The sequence below is a fragment of the Ursus arctos genome, unplaced genomic scaffold (assembly GCF_023065955.2).
Source record: "Ursus arctos isolate Adak ecotype North America unplaced genomic scaffold, UrsArc2.0 scaffold_7, whole genome shotgun sequence".
Lineage (NCBI taxonomy): Eukaryota > Metazoa > Chordata > Mammalia > Carnivora > Ursidae > Ursus > Ursus arctos.
In genome coordinates this window covers 23,936,520-23,956,003 of record NW_026623089.1, presented here as the reverse complement: position 1 = coordinate 23,956,003, position 19,484 = coordinate 23,936,520, and the positions used below count along the sequence as shown (strand labels likewise).

At 41.4% G+C, this 19,484-nt stretch overlaps 1 protein-coding gene across 1 annotated transcript in view; it reads left to right on the top strand.

Moving 5' to 3' along the window:
* The window catches only part of CFAP58 (cilia and flagella associated protein 58), a 105,835-nt gene that overhangs the window by 22,168 nt on the left and 64,183 nt on the right, over nt 1-19,484 (top strand). The window contains exons 5-10 of the mRNA XM_048218933.2: nt 1,262-1,418; nt 2,278-2,472; nt 5,956-6,093; nt 8,060-8,219; nt 12,045-12,127; nt 15,457-15,648. Of these exons, the coding sequence (XP_048074890.1) occupies nt 1,262-1,418; nt 2,278-2,472; nt 5,956-6,093; nt 8,060-8,219; nt 12,045-12,127; nt 15,457-15,648 (925 nt within the window). The remainder of the gene's footprint in view (nt 1-1,261; nt 1,419-2,277; nt 2,473-5,955; nt 6,094-8,059; nt 8,220-12,044; nt 12,128-15,456; nt 15,649-19,484) is intronic.

The following is a 19,484-nucleotide window of genomic DNA, read 5'->3' as shown; positions in this document are numbered from 1 at the left end:
GTTACGGGGGAGTATTAATTCTCATTCTGCTCTGATTTCCAACTTCTGCCCCAACTCCCCCAACTCCCATGATTAGTCCCATCACCATCCTTCCTCCTTCTCAGGTTCTAGGCCAGGAAACAGGTGGAACATGGTGAGGAAGAGAAGAAACTATCCAGGCCAGAATTTCACCTTCAACAGTGCACTTAGGTGTGGCTGTCTTCATAGTAACCTTAGAATTCAAGGTTTTGTTTCCGGAAAAGAAGCAGAATGCGGGCTTGAAGGTTCCTTATTAAATAGTTATGTTCTATCAACATACTGGTAAAAAAAACATTGTCAGATTACTGTGCTTCTGACAGTCGGTTGATGACTGTCCGTGGCAAGTGCCTCAAGTGCAAGTTCTCTGCTTTCTCGGGTCTCATGTAGCTGCCTTGCTGTAGACCTTAGCTCTGCTGCACAGGTCAGAGCAGACATAGTCTTTCTACTTTCAAAACACTAATTCTGCAGAAAGTCATGCCAAATCGTACGTAATGGTTTTTGAGATGTGGAAGTAACTGGTTTGCAATTCAAATCAACAAATATTATCACATACTCTCTCAAAACTGGCATCATGAATGATTTTCCAAATTTTGTTCTTGGGAACATTTTATCTGGGTTGCATCCCTTTGGAAGAAACTAATCTCTATGGGTGAATGGATAGAAAACTGGCAATGTGTATTATTTGCTTATGTTTATACTTCATTTTAGAGTTTATGGCTGTGATCATAGCCCTCCACTGGATATATTAACCAAATAATCTCTTAAAGTAATATCTCCTTAGGGTTAATTACAAGAATTGACGATAGCAATGTAGTCTTGCTGTAACAAATTCAAATAATACAGAGGCGTGGAAACTAAGGAGTAAAAATCATCCCTCCAATTCTTCCAACCCTATATTCCACTTTTCAGAGATAACCAGTTACCAGTTTCAATCAACTTTTCTGCACTTCTATAAAAATGCCTATAAAACACATGCACACACATATATACAGACACTGTAATTATTTAAAGATAAGAAAAGGGGTCATATTATGTATATTATTATTGGAACTTCTTTTTCCGTTAACAACTCACAAGCAGCGACCACGTCCATGGTCAGGGCATAAAAATCTTTCTCTTTCACACCTGAGTAGTGTTAGTCTTTGACCTGAAGTCTTGCCTATGAACACCAGCTCAGAGGGTGATAAGAAGGACTCCTGAGCCGATGGCCTTTTAGTCTGACTCCTGTGTTCTTCTTTTCCAGTATCCGAGATTTACTGAAGTTCAAAGAAGAAGTGACCAAGGAGCGAGACCAGCTCTTGTCAGAAGTGGTGAAATTACGAGAGTCCTTAGCTCAGACCACTCAACAGCAGCACGATGCGGAGCGATGCAGGGAAGAGGCGGAGCAGGCCATCAGTCAGGTCTGCTCTGCCATGGAGGGCAAGATGAAAGAACATTAACTTCCAGAAGTCCTTCCCATCTTGTTCCTCTGTTAGATTTACCCCCTGGTGCCCAAACGAAGCATCCGTAGTCCTGCTTGTTTCTCTGGTTTGTTCTTGCAAGAGCAGTTTGATTTGTGCATTTCCTCTCAACAGTCTGTGGCTGAGAAGTCACTAAGACCGGGCACTGCTTACAGTTTTGGCCTAGGAAGGTGTCCCTGGTAGAGGCCAGGATGCCCTGCATGTGGGGATGGTGGCAGTAGTTGCCTTGCCTGTTCTCCTTTGTAAGCACTGTTTTGAACTCTTTTATGTAAATCCAGAAGTCAAATAGATGATTCTCACATGCAGTCTCCAGGAGAAAAACATGAGACTCCTTTGAGCATGAGACGACAGAAAGATTTTTCATAGATTTTGGCCATCATGATAAAACTGTAATGCTTTGTTTAGTAATATCCAGGACTCATGTGAAACAATTTCATATTTGGGGTAGCTGGTGACATTTTATTTAGATCCTATTGATAGAGAATTGGATGAATTCTCTCTGAATTCTTTTCATGCTTAACTTCTAGAATTCTAGGCTTCCATATTTCATTGGATTTTACACCATTCTTTGTGGATTTGTTCCCATCATCTGGGTGGATGTTTGGTGTTAAAGCTCTGAAAAGCAATACAGAATATTCTTGAAAAGTTTAAACATTGGGGTTCAACGATGACTGTCCTGCAGGGGAAAGGCTACTACAAGGTGACTGCCCTGAAAAAAGAAGATCTGAGAAAGGGAGAAGCTCGGCTTCTCCTGGCATGGGCTTCATCTCTTTCCTCCCTGTCCTTTCTGTGCCCCTAGTTCCAACAAGAAATCCAGCAACGTCAGAACGAAGCTTCACGGGAGTCTCGGAAGAAGGAAAAACTAGAGAAAGAGCTCAGACAGATTCAGACGGACATGGACAGCAGGCAGACAGAAATTAAGGCCCTCCAGCAGTACGTGCAGAAGAGCAAGGAGGAGCTTCAGAAGCTGGAGCAGCAGCTGAAGGAGCAGAAGGTACGCAGGGCGTGGGCTGCCCCGTGGTCCCCGCGAGGGCAGGAAAGGTGGCTTTGGAGCACTTTGAATTTTCTTTGGAAAGTAGCAAACTCTCTTCACTAGAGATGTGGGTAACATAACACTTAGCATTGCGTTGCTCTTTGAACAGTTGGGAGAGGTAGATATGACCTCCTTTGTTTTTTTTTTTTTTCTTTCAGCTCCAACGGGTTAATTTCTTTGGAACCTTCTACTGATGTATAATGTACGCATAGGAAAGTGTGTAAGTCACAAGTGTACAGCTTGATGAATTTTCTCCACTTACACACATCTTGGTCACCTGCACCCAGCCCAGTAAACACTACCCCAGACGTCCCCTTGTGTCCCCTCCTGGTCACTCTCTCCCCCGAAGTTCACCTCTATTCTGAATTCTCAGCAGCGTTTAGTTTTGTCTGTTTTTGTACTTTACAGAAATGCAATCATACAGGGTATCCTCCTTTGTGTTTAACTTCTTTGGCTCAGTGTTCTGTTGGCGAGATTCATTTATGTGGCCGCATAGTTAGAGAGCGGCATTGTCCAGTATGGTAGCCACGAGCTACGTGTGGCCATTTAAATTTAAGTTATTTAAAATTAAATAAAATGAAAACTTTAAGTCCTCAGTTGCACTAGTACCATTTCAAGTGCTGACTAGACACATGGGCTAGTAGATACCATATTGGACAGCACAGCTAGAGAACATTCATGTCATTGCAGAAAGTTCTATCGGATGGAGCTCAATAGACCTTTCACACTCGTGGTATTCATTGTGTGACCATTATATGATTTATTTTTAACAGACTTATTTTTATTTTTATTTTATTTATTTACTTATTTATTTATTTATTTTATAATAATGTTTTTTTATTATATTATGTTAGTCACCATACAGTACATCCCCGGTTTCCGATGTAAAGTTCGATGATTCATTAGTTGCGTATAACACCCAGTGCTCCATGCAATACGTGCCCTCCTTACTACCCATCACCAGTCTATCCCATTCCCCCACCCCCTCCCCTCTGAAGCCCTCAGTTTGTGTCTCAGAGTCCATAGTCTCTCATGTTTCATTACCCCTTCTGATTACCCCCCTTTCTTTATCCCTTTCTTCTCCTACCGATCTTCCTAGTTCTTATGTTCCATAGATGAGAGAAATCATATGATAATTGTCTTTCTCTGCTTGACTTATTTCACTTAGCATTATCTCCTCCAGTGCCGTCCATGTTGCAGCAAATGTTGAGAAATCGTTCTTTTTGATAGCTGAGTAATATTCCATTGTATATATGGACCACGTCTTCTTAATCCAGTCATCTGTTGAAGGGCATCTCAGTTCCTTCCACGATTTAGCTATTGTGGACAATGCTGCTATGAACATTGGGGTGCATATGGCCCTTCTCTTCACTACGTCTGTATCTTTGGGGTAAATACCCAGTAGTGCAATGGTTGGATCATAGGGTAGCTCAATTTTTAACTTTTTAAGGGACCTCCACACTGTTTTCCAGAGTGGCTGTACCAACTTGCATTCCCACCAACAATGTAGGAGGGACCCCCTTTCTCCACATCCTCTCCAACAATTGTTGTTTCTTGCCTTGTCAATTTTTGCCATTCTAACTGGCGTAAGTTGGTATCTTAGTGTGGTTTTGATTTGAATTTCCCTTTGGCTAATGATTTTGAACATTTTTTCATGTGTCTTAACAGACTTATTTTTAAGTTTCCAAGTTTAGGAAATCATATTCTGTCTTTATGCATTTTAAATATGGTACTATTTTTAACATTTCCCCTATAATAGCAGTTTAAGGTAACTCAAATAGTAATAATTCTGGTCTGTCTTTTCTCATTTCTTTTTCTTTCTTTCTTTCTTTCTTTCTTTCTTTCTTTCTTTCTTTCTTTCTTCTTTCTTTTTTTTTTTAAAGAGTTTTGTATTTATTTTAGAGAGAGAAAGGGACAGAGAGAGAGAACGTGTGCTTGCGAGCTGGGGGAGGGGTAGAGAGAGAGGGAGGGAAGCAGGCTCCCCATTGAGTGCGGAGCCCCAGTCAGGGCCCCATCCCACAATCCTGGGATCATGACCTGAGCTGAAATCGAGAGATGCCCAACCGACTGAGCCAAGAAGGCATCCCTCTTCTCTCATTTCTTAAAGAAACAATTCATGTAATTGAGAAAAGTTATTCCTTGAAAGTATTTTCTCTTAGGAAGGTTCCAAAGAATTGCCAAGCCATACAGCATTTTGCCACTTAAAAAATAGATATTAGAACACATTTCTTTGCCAATTGCCTCATTGATTTTGTATATAGGCAGGAATCAGATCGGCACGACACAATGCGCAAGTATCCACAAGGGAAACGTGGGACGTCTCAGAGCATGAAATTTGGGACGTTTTTGAACATGATGATCAAACTACAGTGCTTTGTTTAGCGACATCCAGGACTCGTGGAAAAGACAGTTTCCTTTTTGGCATTGCCAGCTAGATTTTATTTAGTCCCTACTGACAGGAAATTGGATGGATTCTTCCCATGTTGAACTTCCGCTCACATCAAGTTATATTTTGGAATAATTGTCTAAACTATCTTCTCTCTTTTCCCTTCAGCGCATTTGCTATCCCTCCGTCCTCCCACTAGTCTGCCAATAGAAATGACTCCACCCCACCCCAATAGATTCTTCCTTTTTTATTTTTTTTAAAAATATTTTATTTATTTATTCGATAGAAATAGAGACAGCCAGCAAGAGCGGGAACACAAGCAGGGGGAGTGGGAGAGGAAGAAGCAGGCTCATAGCAGAGGAGCCTGATGTGGGGCTCGATCCCGTAACGCCGGGATCACGCCCTGAGAGCTTAACCACTGTGCCACCCAGGCGCCCCCCCCCTTTTTTTTTAATGAAACTGTGTCTGCTCAGGACAGTCAAAGTAGGGGAGAGGAAACCCTACTGACTGAAGTCAGGCAGACAGAAATCATTGCACTGCTGTTCCACGGTTTTGACTTCAGTTGAATTCAAGGGGAATTGTCTCTGCGTTGGTGTCGTGAATGGTTCTGCTCACGAAAACGTGGTAGGCATGTTCATGCAGGATTTGCTTCTGAAGACGGAGTGTCCCAGCCCCACAGCTGATAAAACCCATTTGAATCTCTAGCTCATTTGCAAAGATTACAGCAATTGTTGTGTATGTGAAGCTTGCCAAATGGCAAACAGGCATTAAAATATTTATCCGCCACCTGTGAACAAGACTTCCCAAGGCTCTCTGGGAAAAAAAAATGATGCTGTCTGTGTTATTCATTAGAAGACGTCGTTTTCCTCAGCCATTTAACGTTTATCATATTTGAGTGCGTTAGTGTTTTCACCGGGGATAAAGAACAATTTCTACAAAGACAAAGAAAGTGTGCTTGCTGTGACGGTCCCAGGAGGTTTGTGGGGGCCTCCTGTGTGGATAGGCAGATACTGTAATCAGATTAAAAAGCATTAACCAGCTCGTTATGCATCTTTCAGATCTTGAACGAGAGAGCCACAAAGGAGCTGGAGCAGTTTCAGATGAGAAATTCCAAACTTCAGCAAGAGAACGAACAACACAGTTTGGCTTGCGAGCAGCTATCCCAGGAGAACCAGCAGAAGTCTTTGGAGCTCAAAGTAAACACCAAGTGACCGATCTGGTCCCTAGCACTCCCTCCTTCATTCCCTATGAATATAGGTTTGCCTTTGTGGCTGGAGCCCTTGGTGGGGTAACCTGCATTAGCCTTGAGATGTCAGAGGCAGGCGCAAGCCTCCAGTGATGGCTTTCTGCCTGGAAGTAGATACTTCGATGCCTTCCATTCTTCTAAGACCGCAAACCTGAATATTGATCATAGGATTATGCAAATATTTTCGAAAGCAAGCTCAGATGCTCACGTCTGTAACTTAGCCTCGGAAGTAGCTAGTTGCCCTGAGCTAGAAACCATTTACGTGAGTGGGTAGCAAAGAAGTCAGATTATATTTTACTATTTGTCTGGAGAAGGTGGATTGGGAGGGGTCGGGGATGGATTGGTTCTACTAGGTATCTACTTCCATTATCGTAGAACCATGATTTTTACTTTTGTCCACTGTAAATTTCATGATCGTCTTTCCATTCTTCTCCTGGTCCTCAATGAAGAGTGCTTGCAAATTATGTTTGGATAACAGTTGTATACTTGGGTATGTATTGTATACCTACATGCATAACAGAGCAGCCTTATTCTTTATCACTGATTCTGAAAAAGTCCATAAACCCTCCTCTGGTTACATTTAGGATACTAAGCACAAAATGAGTGACCAATCAAGAATGATACATAGATTTATCAGTGAATCATAACAGTTTTTGCATCACAGGCCCTTTTGACCGTCTGATGACAGCATGTACACACACACACACACACACACACACACACACACTTATTTGCACATCTTGCATCTTGTTTTGAATGCAGTCTTAGGTTTCCAGGATTTTTTCTGAAGTCTACCCACAGGGTCTGGATTAATAACTACTGAGTTAGAACATTCTATCATTCTAATTGGAAAGGGCCCTAGTTCAGCTAATTTAGACCATGGAAATCTGAGGCGGAGGAGCATTTAAAGCAGTCCAGAATGGTCTGACTTGAAACCATTTATAAGAAAGCTGTAAATTGAAGCAGAAATGAAATGGCTACTTAAGGCAAAATAATATATTAGCCCCTAAGGTGAAATTAAAGTAAAAATACTTACACCATTAATTCTCTTCTTTGATAACATGAATGGGGCACCTTGAAAGATGAAGTATTTTTGTTATCAGATTCTGAACCTACAGGATTCTACTTCTAACAATAATCCGAGAATAATATGCCCGGCTAATTGCAGTTTCTTCCTTGTCAAGAGCTGGGGATAATTGCTGATGTTTATTTGCGGAAGAATCACTGGTTGCTTTTCTGGTAATTTCTACGAATGGCAAATTAAAAAAATGAATTTAATTTAAATTTTTAAAAAATTCATAAACCTTGAAGTCCATTGACAAAAATCTAGTGCTTTCTTTTGCTAGAACTATTATTTTGGTACTTTTTGCCTTTATGTAGACCTGCCTATTTGTGTTGCCCTGCCCACCTGTCTGTATGCATGCCCACTGGCGAACATCCTCTGAGGAGGGAGGGCCCTTTCTCTAGTGTATGTTACTGTGCTACGTTGGCCACGTGGGTTCACAAGAGGATGAATATGTTATAGATTGTCGTTACTCTTCTGAGAGAGATCACTCTGTGAGCCCATAAAAATTGCCAACCAAATACAGCATTTGTACACCAAATTCACACATTTATGATACATACGACTCAGCAGTCTTATCCTGTTTGATTCCACAATTCGGTGGTATCTTGGGACATCAGGTCTAATCAGTCTTTTTACTATTTTTTAGCTTACGTAGCCACATATTTTATTCAGAGAATAGTTCTTCAATTTCTCTCAAAACCAAACACTGTGTGTTTTTGTTTCACCCGTAGAACAACTTTGCGCTCACACAGGAACAATTTCCTTCGATTGGTTCTGAGCTTACCATCATGAAGTCACCGGTCCTTTATTTACTGAGCGTCCCTGGTTAATGCTGTCTCACTAATTACAGGCGAAAGAGGAAGAAGTCCATCAGATGCGTCTTGACATCGGGAAGCTCAACAAAATCAGAGAACAAATCCATAAGAAACTGCACCAGATTGAAGAGCAAAAGTCAGAAGTGGAACAGAACAAGGAAACTCTAAAAAATCAGATCCTGGGATTGGAGAGAGGTGAGCCAAGAGCCATCTTGCACTATGTTTTATTCTTTTGTAAACATTTCATTGATGACTAATGTCATTTGGTAACCCAGGGCTCTATGCGTAGGAACACAAACCCGCCAAATGTCATCAGGAAAACAACTTTCAAGCTGGTAAGAAGCCAATGTGCAGGAGACATCATTTCGAATATCTTGAACTAACTTACCTTAAAAAATTCTTCAACAGACTATTTTGGCATCATGTAAATCCAGCCAAAAGTATTGCTCAGCGCTTGCCATGGGAATAAATAACGTTTGTACTCTTAGGTCTTGGGTCTACATGGCCGTCTGCTTTAGTCCCTTTTCTCATGGCAGATGGGGATAAATTAAAACAAATGTCCCCCACTAGCACTATCTGGGACAAAATTGTACCAAGCATCAGTGGGGCCAAAATAAAAGCCTCCCTCACTTCTTTTCTCCGTTAGTAATTTACCATGTGGTGAACGCTTGTTTTACCAGCTATCACATTGCCCTGGGGAGGAAACATTAAAGTGCCACGGAAGGCCGTTATAGCACAGAAAAACCATTAAGGATACAAACTGTGGAGTCATGTCTACCTGGGTTCAGATCCCGCCTTCATCGTGTTTACTGGTGGGGGGTGAGATGAGCTAAAACATACAAAGCACTGTGGACAGTACCTGACACATAGTAAGTGCTCACTAAATGGCATCTATTATTATCCAGGTGCGTTACTGTTTGTATAAATAGTAAGATATAATGCCATCTCATTCTGAAAAAGAATAGAATTGAAAATAGGATTTACTAGACAAATTTGGTGTGGCAGAAACAGCTCCGGGCTTGGAGACAGAGGCTCCAGGTTTGAACTTAACCACACCAGAGTATGTGAGGCAGGAACACGGTGTCGAACTTACGTGGGCTACGGTGAGTTGTAGGTCATCGAATGAGGCAACACACCTGAGAGCATACAAACATACATTGCCTCGCTAAAAGTTAGGTGAAACCTAAATCTCTAGGTAGGGTTATGAGAAATCCCGTTCACCCTTGAACAACATGTGTTCCAACTGTGTGGGTCCACTCATATGTGGATTTTTTTTTCCGATAAATACGGTACAGTATAAAATGTATTTTCTCTTCTTTATGATTTTTAAATACCATTTTCTTTTCTCTAGCTTACTTTATTGTAAGAATATAGTATAGAATATATATAACATACAGAAGATGTGTTAATCGACTTTTTACGTCATCAGTAACGCTTCTTCTGGTCAACGTAACAGTGGTTACGTTTTGGGAGAGTCAGAGTTATATGTAGATTTCGACTTCATGTGGGATTCGCATCCCTAACTCCCGTGTTGTTCAACAGTCAACTGTATTTGTTATGTAAGCCTTTGAAAAGTGCAGGTATTTTTCCTTCTAAGACGTTAGGAAATAATCTTTTATTGAGGTGCAGTTGTGGCTTATCTTGACAATGTCTCCATTCATCCCCTCAATAAATTGAGAGCCTACTATGCGCAGGCACCAAGGTTGGCATTGGGTGTATGGAGGTCCCTGCACTCAGAATGCTTACAGTCTTGCATGAGTTTACAATCTAATGTCTTCAGTGACAGGAGGAAAAATGGAATTACTAGAACATATTTTGTAACTGGTTTAGTGACTTTCAAAACACTCCCATATTTAAATTTCTGTATTTTTGCTTGCAATAGTTCTAAGTTTTGGAAAAAAAAATTCATTCGGTGTTGAACCCAATTCTTCATCCTTAAATCATGTTTACAGAAGTCATCATGCTCTCTCCTCTGGTTATTTTATAGATCTTGTTAATGTCATTATTTCTTCTTAGGGACCTCTTCCTTTTGATGTGCCTGATCAAAGGGTGGCATTAGACATAATAGTTAGGAGCACATGTCCTCCATGTGTTGTGATTTTCTATCACAAATCCCAAGAAACTAACTGATAAACTGCCAGAACCAATGAGAATTCACTGGGGTGGCAGGTTATAAAATAAATATATACATATCAATAGCTTCTTTTCATACAAAGAATTGGTTAGAATATATGATGGAAAAACCCCTTTTCACAATAGCAACTAAAGTAATAAAATATCTATAAATAAAGTTACCAGGATATCTGCAAGACATGTATATAAAACATGCTACAGAATTCTATTGAGGGGTATAAAGGAAGACTTGAAAAATGGAGAAGTATACAAACTTCCTGGATGAAAAAGCGTGATATGATAAAGATATAAATCTGCCTAAATTAATCTATACATTTAATATTTCCAATAAAAATTTTAGGAAGTTATATTGTTGGGACTCGAAAACTGATTCTAGAGTTCCTCCAGAAGAATAAACAGGTGACAATAGCCATAAAATTCTGGAAAAGAGGAGTGATGAGGGAGCATTTGCGTTACTAGGCGTTTAATATTATAAAGCTTCAGTAATCAAAGAGTGTAGTGAAAATGCCTGATAAACAGATCAATGGAAGAGATTGGAAAAAACCACAAAAGACCGAAGGTTATCATCTAGATAAAGGTGTTGTTTCACACCAGCACGCAGTATGGGTTGTTAAGAAGATGGTAGCATGACAGTAAGTTACTTTTTGGGAAAAAAAAAGTTAATACCAGATGTGGAAACCAGAAAGCCTAGATCAAGAAGATTAAATGAAATAAAAGCTGAGGGTTTTTTTTTCTTTAATGTATCAAAGTTTCTCTATATAAAGGCAAATTGACCAAAATATTGCCAAAGAGTTAGTATTTTTGTCATATAGAAAGAGTTCTTACAAATCCATAAAGAGGATAAGTCATGAGAAGAACGGGCGTAGGGCAAATGTGGGCAATTTTAAAAACAGAGATACAAGTAAATGGTCTTTTAACTAGAAAAAGTAGTCAACTTTACTACTGATCAAAGAAATGTAAATTAAATACAGACATAGGGTTTTAATAATCTATTAAATTGCCAAAGAGATCAAAGAGCATGATAATACCCAGGGGTGGTTTGGGTGTGGATGTAAACTGCTCTTAGTTTTCTGGAGCAAAATTTGGCAGTAGGACAGAAAGGCCTTTTTTTTAATCGCCTTCGATCCAGGACTACTTCTTCTAGAGTAACAAATGAACAAGAACTTTCACAGAATTATGGCTTATAATTGCAAATAAATAAGTAAAATGGAAGCAATTTAAATGTTAAGGTGGGGGATTGGCTAAATAAATTAATGCATTTTCGTATAGTGAAATATCACAGAGCCATTAAAATTCTGTTGTAGATGCACATTTATAATATAGAGAGGCATTTATTTTATGTTAGTTAATTATAGAAGCAAGCTACAAAACAGTATGTGTCGTATAATTCACTTTTGGTGTATATATATGAGTGTGTGGATGTCTGTATTTTTATGCACACACATATTTGCGTAGGAAGAAGTCCGGAAGGAGACTTATCAAAATCCTAAGTAGATTCTGGTTGACTTGAATTTTTTTCCCTTGTGTTTATTTGGATGTCTCATTTATTTCTGCATTCCTAATTACGTGTGTAATTAAAAAGATTGAAAAAGAGCAAGGACTTTTGGAGTCAGACAAACCGTGCTCCCAGCCTCAGCCCTGTCACCTCTTGGTTGCAGACGAGTGGCATGTGGCTTAATCCCGCTGAGGCTCAGTTTCCATGTGTTCAGTGGGACAAGAGACCTCCTTCACTGAGTTATAATGAAGATCATGGAACACTCAATAAATAGGAATTTTATAGCTGCAGATAAACATGTCAAGCAGTTTCTAGGTCGCATTGGCTTTGGCCTTGGCAGATTCTTTCTTGGGTCAGCTCCATATTTCTTCTTCTTCTCCTTGGTCATTTAGAGGTGGAGGCTTCAAAGAAACAGGCAGAACTTGATAAGAAAGCAATGGATGAGCTTCTGAGAGAAAGGGACATATTAAATAAGGTGAGTGTGTTCCCGTAGCGCTGTTAAATAAATGTCTTTCTTTAATGCTATGATATCTGCCTCTTACTGTTGTGCAGGGGAAAGAAAACTCTGAAGCGAACAAAAGTAGATTAGGGATAAATAATCGTGCTCTGTTTTCTTCCAAGCTGCCGGGCGAGTCCACCCGTCGTGGGCTGAGAACCCTAACTGCATTATCACCTGTAGCACAGAGGGATGTGGGGGGAATTATCATATAAACGAGCAGGGATTTAAGAGTGTTTTGTGGATTCTGATTTTATTGCTCGTGTGTCATTTGGCATCCTAAGCGGTTGATCACAATTTCTGAATTTAATATCTATAATCTGCAACTTTTGCTAGTCCAGAAGGTACAAGTGAGTGCTCGTACAATTCTACCTTCGATGAGTTTGGTGTAAGAAGGGCCAGTTGATGCCAGAAATCTTCCCTCCATCTTTCGGGGAATGTTGTAGGTTTCCGTTTTTGTTTTCAGCCCTTGTATCTCCTAGTGTTTGAGCTCAGTCTGGTCCAAAGCTGAGGGAGGGGTTGCGGGGATCTTGGGGTCCGGAAAGCTTCCAATCAAGGCAGGACTACCCCCGCCCCTTTCCTCTCCAAACCAGTTCAGAGGATTCCTTCCATTGACAGTCAGTCACTCTTAGGAGGTTAACTACTTCCAAGGATTTGGGGTAAACTTTCCTGCTCAGGGATTTCCTCCAGGGAGGGAAAAGCAAAGGGCCAGGTGTAAAGTGGGGAGGCTGTTGGTCAAGACAGTCATCTCATCAAGTAGAAATAGCCTATATTTTTTTATTCCAACTTTCATTATTTCTTATGTTTCCCAGAATTGAACAAATATTGACAAAATAGACCACTCTGGAAGCTTAAAGAAGACTATTTGGGGATCTCAGGAAATAGTAGAAGATTACCTACCCTTACATGCTGAGCATTCCTCAGAAAATCATTTTTTCGCATAATCCTGGAAACTGGTCCTTTATTCAATAAATTTACACATGCAAACAATGTTGTTGGATTTAGATTTTTAAACGTATTTTTTTTTAAAGATTTTATTTATTTATTTGACAGAGAGAGAGACAGCCAGCGAGAGAGGGAACACAAGCAGGGGGAGTGGGAGAGGACGAAGCAGGGTCCCAGCGGAGGAGCTTGATGTGGGGCTCGATCCCAGAACGCCGGGATCACGCCCTGAGCCGAAGGCAGACGCTTAATGACTGAGCCACCCAGACGTCCCTAAACGTATTTTTAACACATGCGTTTTATCCATTTATATTTTATGTATACTGGTAGACAACCAATAGATTTTCTGCCACAATAGGACACGTAGCACAACATTAATTTTACAATTATTTGTTTGACTTGAAACATCAGTTCATCCTCCAGGGCAGGATATACTTTTTTTTTTCTCTGGCCAGTGTGCATCCTTACTTAGTGCCTAACACAGCGCCCGACCCTCTGTAGAGATGCAACCAACCTTCGCTAATAATACGTTCTTTCCCCACTGACTTGAAATGCCCCCTCCGTTGAATGAATGAGTGACATGGTTTTGACAGGCAGCAATGTTAATATGTTTTCGTTCTTTCAGTGTCATGTTCAAGTGGCTTTGTCTTTTATAGTGTGGATGTTTAATTCAGTACTTGAAAATCAAGTTGACCTTTTCTATTTTCTGCATCATCACCCAACTGAGGCGTAGTGTTTATATGTTCCAGTGGTTTTCTGACCTGGCCGCGGGTCCATATTGCTTAGAGATTTGGGAAGGGACAATCCCGTGTCTCATGGGACCCAAGGATACAGCTGGGCCTTGGGAACTGATAGGAAGCTGACCTGACATTCTTGGGATACTGAAAGCCCTCTCTCGCCACCACTGGATTTCCTGCTGAGTTTTGCTTTGGTTCCTCTCTTTTGGGGAAGAATGCCTTCCTGTTCCCTGGTCTGTTTGGCAAAAAAAAAGAAAAAAAAAAAAAGCCTATCACCAACAGCTCCCAAGTTTACATGCTCTGTTGAGTTGCAGAAAGTTAAAGGCCCTTTTTCTAAAGTCCCTGGTCCATTCACTTGTGGCCAGAGAAGTGAACCCTTTTGCATGAGCTCAGCTGCCAGAGAGGCACTACAATTAACTTCTCATTTTCAGGGCACAAGCTGGCTTTTTGGGCAGCCAATCCAAGGAATTTCTGTCTCACTAGCAGAAATCACTTGAGCAGCGTTAAAAAAAAAATATGTTGGCGCCTGGGTCCCTTCCCAGATCCACTGAATCGGCATCTCAGTTGGGACACAGGCTTCTACACTTTTTTAGAAACTGGCTTAGTTGTTGTGTTATTGTGGTCAAATATACATGACAGAATTTACCGAGTAACCTTGAGTATATTCACGGTGTTGTGCAACCATCACCACGCTCCAGCTGCAGAACATTCTCATCGCTCCAAAAGGAACCCCGTCCCTGTAAAGCAGTTATGTCCCCCCATGCCCCACTTCTCCCACCCCTTAGCGACTACTAATCTGCCTTCTTCCTCTGCGGATTTGACTATTTTGGATATTTATAGAACCAGAATCCTATTAGACATGACCTTTTGTGTCTGGCCCCTTTCACTCAGAGTAATGTTTTCAGGCTTCAACCATGCTGTAGTCTGTATCAGGACTTCGTGCCTTTTTCTGGTTGATTACTATTCCACTGGGAGGATATACAACATTTTGATTACCTGTTCATCGGTTGATGGACATTTGGGTTGTTTTCCCCTTTTGGCTGTTGTGACTAGTGCTGCTGTGAACATTTCATGTACAAATTCTTGTTTCAACACCTGTTTTCAGTTCTTCTGGGTGTCTGTACCCTGGAGTGAAATTGTTGGATCATATATTAATTCTAGTTATTTGCATTTTTAACGAGTTGGCTTTATTTTACTTTGTAGTCAAAGCCCTGTTCTGTGATTAGGTTCAATTGTTCTAAGCTCACAGGAATGAGGCGAAGCCGGAATGGAGGTTACCTTTGGGGTCAGTCAGCCCTGGACTCAAATCCCGGTTCTGCCAATCCCGTGTTGTATGAACTTGGAGGCAAGCAGCTTAACTTCTGAGTGTCAGTTTCCTACCCTTAAAATGGAAGCAAGGTAGTGCTCACTTCCTAGGGATGCTGTGGTCACTTCTTGTACTAATGTATGTGTTTGCCTTGTGCAAAATTAACAGAGTAGGCTCTAAATAAGCCGTAGAGAATATGATTATCTTTATTCATCCAAAAAATGATGTATCTAATTATTTTAGGGATGAAACAGGGGGTACATTTATCCAAAAATCCCCACACATTTTGAGTAACGCAACCGCTCTGTTTTCCTTATTTTTAGAATATGCTTAAGGCGGTCAATGCGACCCAGAAACAGATAGACCTGGTAAAGCTCCATGAGCAAGCCAAGAGGAACCTGGAGGAAGAAATCCAGAACTACAAGGATGAGGCTCAGAAGCAGAGAAAGATCATCTTTCATCTGGAAAAGGAGAGAGATTGGTACATCAGTGAAGCCAGCGACCTTACCCAAAAGGTAAAGTCACCCCTTGATGATGTGGGTGGAGCACAAGCACGTTCTTTCTGATGGTCACACGATGTAGCAAAGAGGATTTCTTCAGGTTTGAGCTGGTGGTTTGCATGAGAATTTAAGAGGAATGATGTCAACAGAAGAAAAGCTGTCCCAGGGTTGACCTGGGTCAAATTGTGAAATGGACAAGGCCAATGCTTCTGGGGTCTCTGTTTCCCCTTTGAGGCCCCTCCCCTGTTACCCTGCTGTGCAGTTTCCCTGGGCTGGATGCTTAGCTTGGGGGTGGGGGGTGCTGTCAGCATCATCCTCTCTGCACCCTTTGTTCTCACCCCCTCACATCTGTCCCTAAAACCCTTGTCCCTCAGATGGAGGATTCCAACTAGTTGTTAGGAGAAAGGCATCTAATTAAATGGCCTCAAATTAAGGTGTGAGTGACTCCTGGCATCAGGTAAATGTTCACACATTCAAAGGGCATTTTTATTTCTCAACTCTTGTGAACCTGAAACCTCACGGTGGTGGAAATTCACACGTTGAGTAGCTAACTCCCAGATCTGTACTTCCTGTAAACTGCGGAGCTGGGAGAGTGCTCACCCAGCGTCTTGAAGAACGATTTCGGAGATTTCAAATCTACTTTAACCAGTTGTCTTAGCACATTGCCAGCATTAAGCATGAGGGGTTGGACTCTGCTGTTTTCAGTGCATTCCCAGATGGCGTAGAGCAGAAGGTTTCACGAGGGGGGTTTCATGGTGTCAGGAAGGGGCTTTGGGGAATGGAGGAACGTTTTAAGTATGAGACTGAGAAGAGGGTTTGGGAGAAAAGACTGGTTTAATGAGATTTCTCCCCTCCCCCCCCCAGGCAAAATGTTCTCTGCGCTGCAGTATAAGCCCTCTCTTTGATCTCCTCAGTGAAATCTTCAGTGTTTACCAGGGCTCCTGCGTGTTTACGTTTTGTTTTGTTTTGTTTTTGGACTGGAATCTCAGTGAAAATGACAAGGAGGACAGCCAACGTTTGATTATAAACATTAAGAAAGTGGGAAACAAGCTTTACTGTTAGGAAATCAGCTTTTTCCCCGCTTAGGCTAAATAAATGCTGAGCAGAGGTTTGTAGGACGTAAGTTTGGAGGAACACGAATGCATATGCTCAGTCTAGCCCTGACTGGACGCGTCTTCCTTATAAAAGATCACCCCTGCACGCCCCTACCCCCACCCGCCCCCGTGATTCTTAGAGCCCTGATCGGGGGGCCATTGGAGTACAGTGTGCTTCTCTTCTGACTTAATCATCTTTTAAGCTCCGTTGATTGATTTCCTGACTCTGAGAAAACCAGTGGTCAGTTCAGGACCTCGTATTCTCCAGCCTGGGCTAGCCCATCAGGCCCCGCATCCGTCAGCTTCAGCTGTAACAAACGACCCTGAAATTTCAGTGGTTTATAGCAACAAAGATTCATGTTTAGCCTTTGTGGGTCAGCCGCTGCCCTGCTTCGTGGCCTCTTCCCTCCAAGCTGATTCTGTTGGGATGTGCTGGCCTCTTTCCGAGGGAAGACAGTGTAATAGTGGACCTTGTGATGCTCTCCGAGCTTCTGCTGGTAAGGGAAGGGCACGGGGCTTGTCCACTCATATTCCCTTGGCTAAAGCAAGTCACATGGCCAAGTCCAACGTCCCTGGGTAGGAGTATAATCCTTCTAAGGGAGAGGCGCTGTATGGTGAGACAGGAAATAGATCTGAACATGTAATCTGTCGCCGCTTCCTGCTTCACCTTCCTGATGATAATCCGTGTCTCTCCACCCCTGGCTGCCATCACACTATCAAAGTTAACTGTTAAAAATTCCAGTGTGATCTTGGTATCACTCCTGGCCTTAACAAACCTCTGTCACTTCTCAGCAACCTGGGCCAGTGCTTCTAACATTTTTTTGCATCCTTAGCACATGTAGAAAATAATATGTCTATAGCTTGTTGGGAGTAAGGTGGAGACTGTCCAGGGCTGGAGGGGACTAACCTAGGGATGCTAGCTGCCCTGGTCCCACCTGGTAGAGTCAGTATTTTGGTACATACCTATAATCCGCATTAAGACAAAGCAATTGTATACTGTGATTTATGGGACAGAGTCCAAGCTCTTTGTTCTCCCTGGAAAGTCCTTCCTTCCCGTCTCTGCCTCGCAAACTCCTCTTTATCCTTCAATACCCAGCTCAAATGCTCATCTCTGGGCTCAAGCCTGCTCCGACTCTCTCTTTTATGGATTTGTTGGTATCTCTGCAATGCCACTTATCATCCTTAGAGTAATTATTTTCTTTTCCACATTTGTTTTTCCTACTTTAGAGTGAGCTCTTGGGAATGATGATTTTATCTCATTCATTTCTTCATTTCCAGTGTGCTGGTAAATAGTGGGCACCAATAAAGTGTTTGTTAAACAAATAGATGATGAATGATAAAAAGGACACTAGGGGCGCCTGGGTGGCACAGCGGTTAAGCGTCTGCCTTCGGCTCAGGGCGTGATCCCGGTGTTATGGGATCGAGCCCCACATCAGGCTCTTCCGCTATGAGCCTGCTTCTTCCTCTCCCACTCCCCCTGCTTGTGTTCCCTCTCTCGCTGGCTGTCTCTCTCTCTGTCAAATAAATAAAATATTTTAAAAAAAAAAAAAAAAAGGACACTGTCACTGATTTTAAGATAGGATTATTTCTTTTTCTGTTTCCTTGTAAAAGTGTAGAGGTACCAAGTTTTGCTGGTAATTGTTTCTCATAATTCTGATGTTTAACTGCACAAGATTAAATAATGTATTGCTAAATCATTTAAGCACAAGTTCTTAACAAATTCTTTATCCACTGCAACTTTTCTATTTCTTACTTAACCCCTGACAGCATAGGTCAGTAGCTACAGCAACTTGGGTCATCTCTGGACTTCTTTTTCTTTCTTTTCTTTCTTTTTTCTTTTCTTTTCTTTTCTTTTCTTTCTTTTTTCTTTCCTTTTCTTTTCTTTCTTTCTTTCTTTCTTTCTTTCTTTCTTTCTTTCTTTCTCTTTTTTTTTTTTTTTAAAGATTTTATTTATTTATTTGACAGAGGGAGAGAGCCAGCACAACCAGGGGGAGCAGCAGGTAGAGGGAGAAGGAGAAGCAGGCTCCCTGCTGAACAGAAAGCCCATGTGGGCCTGGATCCCAGGACCCTGGGATCATGATCTGAGCCAAAGGCAGATGCTTAACAGGCTGAGCCACCCAGGCGCCCTTTTTTTTCTTTTTTAAAGATTTTATTTATTTATTTTAGAGAGAGAGCGAGCGAGCAGGAGGAGGGGCAGAAGGAGAGGGAAAGAGAGCATCTCAGACTCTGCAGAACCTGACTCACAGCTCGATCCCACAACCCTGAGATCATGACCTGAGCTGAAATCAAGAGTCCAGTGCTGAACCGACTGAGCCACCCAGGCAGCCCTGGACTTCTCATTAAGGACCTGCATGTCCTTAAAACATATAAGGAATAGTATAAGAAATATGCCCCTCCCCTATTTCTTTCTTTCTTTTCTGCTGCACACACACACACACACACACACACACACGCACACCTCATTCCCACAAACAGAACATTCCCTTTCATGCATTCTATTTCTAGGGAATTAACGACTAATATCAGGGACTGGGGATAATGTCACGAAACTGACATTTTCATCAGCTTCTAGAGTGAGTGTACATTGTTCCAAGTTTTAACCCAGCAATTTCTTTTGTAAGAACTCAATCTATGGAAAAATAAGAAATGCAAAGGGTTTTATAAAAGGATATTCTTTAAAATAAATTGTGCTATGCTTATCTGATACAATATTATGTACCGTTAAAACCACGTGTTTGAAAAATTTTTTTTTAAAAT